Here is a 6145-nt window from a genome sequence, read left to right on the forward strand (position 1 = left end):
TTTTTTTTTCCTCCAGAAGAAGGGGTATATAATTGATTTCTATTTTGATATTAAAACATATTATTTATAGTAATAAATGGTCCCGATAGAAGGTAAGAAATCTTTTTTATTTTTATTCACAAAGTAATCTTGTCTATTTACATAAATCTGTACCTATAAACTACTTAGAACACACAAGCTATCTTCAGTTTTCAAATGTTTATTTATATTAAATTCGTTTTTCTTTGTATAGAAAAATCGTAAGGTAATTATTATTTATTTGATAATAAAGAAGTACCAAAATATTTCCTCTTTGTGCTTAAAAATCAAATATCAAAATTTTACATAAAATGCTACACCGGATAACAAAAACTTGACTTTTTTTCTTTGTTACTGCAGTTAATTTAGGTAGTACTTGAAGCCTAATTTATTGATTTATTTTAGTAGTGGCAAATTTAAACAATGTATGGACTATAGTCTAGTGGGAGGTTGCTGCACATAATTTTCAAGAGGCCTTGGATCAAACCAACTAAACTATTCTGTAAGTTTGAAAACTGCAGCAGGTTTAAGTGAAACTATTCATCGATCTGGATCTGATTCACGAGTTTTCCAATCAGGATCTAATAACAATGCATCTAATAACCACATATTAAATTTGAATTGGGTAAGGCTATAATTAGTTATTTTATGTAAGATCATACAAAATGGAGTGGAGAAAAATTATTCATATAGCCGACTCCAAATTTATCAGGAATAAGGTTAGATTATAATTGTAGTCATTTTAATATGGGGAAAAAAAGGCCAACATAATATTCAAATTTATAAATATTGTTACTCAGCTACAAAAGAAAAACCTCTGACATGTCATAAGATATAGTGCAGTTGATTTTCGATCATCATGCATGTCAAACTTCTAATAATAGATTTAAAAAATAAAATAAAATAAACTAATGTAGCATAAACAAGGCATGAGGGCATGTGTTCTTGCAAATTTATTTATTTAATTTTATCTCTTTTCATGCTGATAGAACATGCATCGTATATTTTTGACAAAAGAACACATCATGAAAATTCAAAACATACTGTGTGTACAACAGTGACTATAAAAATGGACAAAACAAACAAAGATAGGAACAGAGAGCTATACCAGGTAACTTCTTAGGCTTTCTCATGGGAACAAATTTGGCCCCGATAGCCAACGCAATTGGAGGTCCAAATATGAAACCTCTAGCCTCGATGCCTGCACCATTTCAACCAGTATCGCACAGATTATAAAATTGCAACTGATTTTTCCATTCATAAATGTTAATCAAGTTAATGAATAACTAGTCAACCAAGTTTAGCATTTGGCATCGATTATTTTGGCCTAAAAAGCTTTTGTTACATATTAAATAATTTAGTCAGCACAGATTATTCAAATAATCATCAACCAAAATTTCTAAATATTATGGCCGTAAAATCTGGTCCAGCTGCTGATTTTCAATTATGATTTGTTGAAGGTAGAATGTTCCTATAACCAAGCATTCAGCTTACATTATGAGTTATGACACTTCAAAATCTAATTCTAATAGCTGTGAAGTAAAAACCTCTTTTTCAACTTAATATTAAATGATCAATTTCAAAATATTAAATAATTAAAATCCAATAAACTTTAGTTATGGGAAACAGTAAAAGCTTTAAAAACAGCACCACATTGTTCAATATCCTACATTCAACAGAATATACGAATATGAACCTGGAAAGAGAACAAAATTAACAAGTAACACGAGCAGTTTTTTTCAATTTAAAAAAAAAAAACACAAAAAATAAAAAAAATAGATCGAGAAAGACAACCAATCACCTGCAACAACACTAATATTTTGGCCCGTGTATCTCTCAACAAACAAATCGATCGTGTACTTAAATGCCTTGGGATCAAGAAGCAAAGTCGTTATATCCTGAAACATAATTCCTGCCCATAACCCAACATTAAAACAAATAGTAAAATGATATTTTCCTCCACGTGAATTCTTCTTATATATGGAATTCACTTCAGGAGGTTTTACCGGGTTTGGGGAAGTCGGGTATGACCCGGATGGAAGAGGAAATCCGAGAAATGCGATCAGCGGTAGAATCACCAATTTGGGCAGCCATGTGTGAGGCTTTGATTGGCTGCAGTAGTATTCGCCGGGCGGTAGATCGGATGAGTTTTCCTGCTTCGTGCAGTGGGGGTTTTAGTGTTAGGTAATAATTTGAACTTGACCGAATTGACACTGTGATAATTACTTTGAAGGAAAATTTCAGCCCCAGATATTTCGAGGAACAATGGTGGCCATGACAAGTTATTTAAGGAAAAATGAAAGGTAAAATGGACGGTATTGCTACACTTACCTCGTATATTCTTTGACAATTTTTTTCACTAATTTTAACAATATTTATTTAGAGTGGGGGGTTTGACATTCATTTTTAATGAAAAATGAATTTTAAATAGTAAATTGATAAAGAATATGTGAATAAAAAATAAGAAAAAGTATTTTATTTACGTGTAATATTATTTTAATGAAAAATATGTGATTAAAAAAAAGAGAAAGAAATGCATTTAGAGAAAAATGAGAATCAAACGAGATCTCAAATTCTTCAAAAGATGCCAAACCAACTGTACACCACAATTTTTAAAATGGTATTTGACAATAATTAAAGAAAGATTTAGGTGTATTTGGGTAGAATTAAGTTATTTGTACATTAAAAATGTACATCTTCCTCGAGATTGTTTGATGTGTCAAAATCGAGATCACTAATTATTTTAAATATTGTTAAAATCAATGACAAAAAGTGTGCCATGTCACACAATGTCAACAAAACTGCCCAGATAATTGTAACTATAGTAGAACTAAATTCGGTAAGAGAAATAATAAAAGGGTGGTTATATACTGCATTTTTTTTTTACATTAAGGTCATTAACATTTATTTACTATCATACTTATGTTCATAATTTTTTTCATCACGTTTTTATTTTTAACATTTTATTAATAAAACAATCTTGTCCTTAATTATATTTTTTTCATCGAAAATATTGTGAATACGCTTTAAAATGGAGGGCCAAATATTTAATCGTATTTTTGCATTATTATTTGTTTTGCTTATTTAAAAATATAATGTACAAATTAGTCTTTTTATTACTTTATCTAAAAGAAAATTTTGAAGAGAAATCATAATAAAAAATAATTTATTTACACATAAATGTAATAATAAATAAAAGTTATAAAGCTTTTGTATAATTAAAAATAGTGTGAATATATTAGTCCTAAAAAATTCGTGTTAGATGACGAGATATGACAAAATGTCTTTTCAAGTGTGAAAAGAATAAAAGCGTGTGGGAGTGGTGGTTGGACACTTAGTCCTTATTTGAACTATATTTTTTAAAAATTCATTTTCATTTACATATTATTCTAATAAAATAATTTATACGTAATTTTAAAATTTTTCTCTATTTTCTATCTACACATTTTTCAAACAATCACCATTAAAAAAAATTATTTTTTTACATAAAATGGGGATCAAACAAGGATCTAGTTAGAGGAACATATCGGTTGACATAGAAAATAATCAAACACACGCACATCGAGGATCGAGGATTATTTAATTTACATGGAACCCGCGCACTTTGTGAGAGTCAATCACCCCGGGTATCAAACATTTTCGGACAAAGAGTCAAAGTGACATTTTCCATCAAACAATGCCTTAAAATAGAGAATCTAAACCTAAAATATTCCAGCTCGACCCATTGCCACCTCTAGGCCAAGTGACATTTTCCATCAAACAATGCCTTAAAATAGAGAATCTAAACCTAAATTATTTTAATAATATAAATATTTTATTTATTTATTATTATTTTTTTTTTGGCGAGTGTGCAATAGTAGTATTCAACAGTATATAAATAAAAGCTTAAAATTGATTTTGTGACTTTCTTTCTAAAAGTGTAGAAAGTGCAGTTAGTCCCTTAGGACAAGACATGGGAATCATAATCTTATCTAAGATATTATGTTGACTGGTTGGTTATAAAGGCAACAATTTTTGTGCATGATTCATGCTCACAAGTTGAGATTTAAAAATTGAAACCTGAAAGTGTAGCCACCAATTGTATATCATTATCCAAAAATATTTATTTTTTAAAATTATTTTTAATCACACATTCTAATAATAAAATATTATACACATAAATTTAAAACGTCTCACTACTTTTTAACTGTACATTATCCAAAAATTTATTATTCCAAAATTCATGTTCTCCCAAAAAAAATAAAATAAATATTTGTAATGGGCATCAAACAGGGCATAATCTCAAAATTGTATAAAATATTTAGGGTTGTTCGAGCCCCTTTTTTAAAAAAATAAAAAAATAAAAAAAATTGCAATAATGTTATGATAGAAAACATGTGATTAAAAAAATAAAAATAAAAAGTTCAGGTTTGCGTGTAATATTATTTTATTAAATAAAATGTTATTGAAATATGGTCAAATCATTATTTAAAAATACATTTTAATGAAAAATATTTGGCTCAAACAAGAGCCTAATGTCATCGAAATTTTACAGTGGTTTCAAATTTTAATGTATTTTTAATTCGCAACTAAAACTTTGGAAATTGTTTCTAATCAATCCTTTGTAAGTCAAGATTGGTAAAATTTGTAAATGGCTTAGTTTACGGGGAACTTCCTCAATGGCTCAGGCACTATCCAACGTTATATATCTATCATGACAATTTTAGATGATGATCGGTCTTAATTTGTCTAGACACTTATGCCATAACGAAGGGTTTAATACTAAGAGGGTGTTTGTCGGTGAGCCTCGGAGAAATATCGAGTAGCTAGTGGCCTTGTGTAATAAATTGGGAAAAACCCTAAATATGAAGACTGAACTAAAATATATGCCCTAATACAAATTTGTTGGAAAAATATATTATTGTACATTCAACAAAATTCGCAAATCTTTTTACTTTTATTGAGATTTTGTCTCTTCTTATAAAGATACAGCTTTTTACACTGCGTATGATGAAAATAATGTACACCTTTTCCAACGATGATTTTTTTCATGTTGAGAGCCTATTTGGGAGTGATTTTGAGAATTAATTTTTTAACCGTTAGAAAAAAAGTGAGGTCCATTTATGAGAAAAGAAGTCAAATATGACGGCTGAAATAGTAAAATAAAGGTCAAAAAATCAATTTTTTGGATGAAAAAATGGGGCCCAAACAGGCCCTGAATTTTATTAATAAAATTGGAAAAATTCCGGTGTACATAATTTATGTACATAGAAGTGTCCACGCTTCTCACATGGGTCTCACCCCGTGTGATGGGTGTGCGTAGGTCACATCCCATGTAAGATGTGTGGATACCTTTATGTTAGAGTGGTGGATCCAATCTTGTGTTTGGACACGGGTTACAATACAAATATACATTGATTTATCTTTAAAAAAAAAAGTATTTTCAGGGGTGGACACGGGCTATAACATGGTGAAGTCCATACCTGGATCCGTCAGTGCCTATGTACATAAATTATGTGCACGCATGTCTCATCCCATGTGAGGGATGTGGACATCCTTATGTATATAAATTATGTACACCAAGCACGAGTCAATAAAGTTTAAAGATGCTTATTCTTTGTAAATATGCATCCGAGGGGGTGTCGTAAAATTATAATGCAATGAATGTCTACATCCGCCATAGAATTCTAAGATAAACAGTCAGAATCATCATATTTATTTCAAAATTAAATAGCCTTTAATATCATGTTAATTTCTTAGATTACAAGAATTAAATATTGAAATATTGGATTGGATGCATACATATACGTACATTGTAAGAACTTGCGTTCATCCTAAAAGAAGATATAAATTTTCTTCTATGGTTTATTTCTCGTATAATTTCTTATTTTATGTCCTTAAATTTTGTAGTACTCGTAATTTTATTTTTAGGTATCAATATATTAGATATAAAAAGATTGAACAGTAAAAGTGTGACTTGGGCCCAATTTCTATTCTTTCTCCAATCATGTGTTGGGTCATATGAGGCCCAAGTTGATCCTCATTTTAAGTCGGAAAAATGAAGCAAATTTTTTTTTCTCCTTAAGAGTAAATCTCTACATAATTTTTATTTTAAATAATAGTATGCCATTGCTCATGAAGAGCATGA

General features: G+C 29.4%; 1 protein-coding gene across 1 annotated transcript; it reads right to left on the reverse strand.

Annotated features, from left to right (window-relative positions):
* Positions 1-807: 807 nt before the first annotated feature.
* LOC111396823 (adenine phosphoribosyltransferase 3-like) lies at positions 808-2308 on the reverse strand. Its single transcript, XM_023023355.1, has 3 exons — positions 2025-2308; positions 1820-1930; positions 808-1219 (listed from the first exon to the last, which is right to left on the reverse strand). Exons 1-3 carry the CDS (start codon positions 2110-2112, stop codon positions 1080-1082), a joined length of 339 nt encoding a protein of 112 aa, XP_022879123.1. The 5' UTR covers positions 2113-2308; the 3' UTR covers positions 808-1079.
* Between the last annotated feature and the right edge of the window lie 3837 nt (positions 2309-6145).

The sequence above is a fragment of the Olea europaea genome, chromosome 7, assembly GCF_002742605.1.
Source record: "Olea europaea var. sylvestris chromosome 7, O_europaea_v1, whole genome shotgun sequence".
NCBI classification, from domain to species: Eukaryota; Viridiplantae; Streptophyta; class Magnoliopsida; order Lamiales; family Oleaceae; genus Olea; species Olea europaea.

Bases quoted from the DNA above. Each gene is read 5' to 3' on its own strand.
- LOC111396823 (XM_023023355.1), bottom strand. From the start codon at position 2,112: ATGGCTGCCCAAATTGGTGATTCTACCGCTGATCGCATTTCTCGGATT. The intron at 1,931-2,024 runs GTAAAACCTCCT...GGTTATGGGCAG, and splicing joins ACCCGACTTCCCCAAACCCG to GAATTATGTTTCAGGATATA. The intron at 1,220-1,819 runs GTGATTGGTTGT...GAAATGGTGCAG, and splicing joins AAATATTAGTGTTGTTGCAG to GCATCGAGGCTAGAGGTTTC.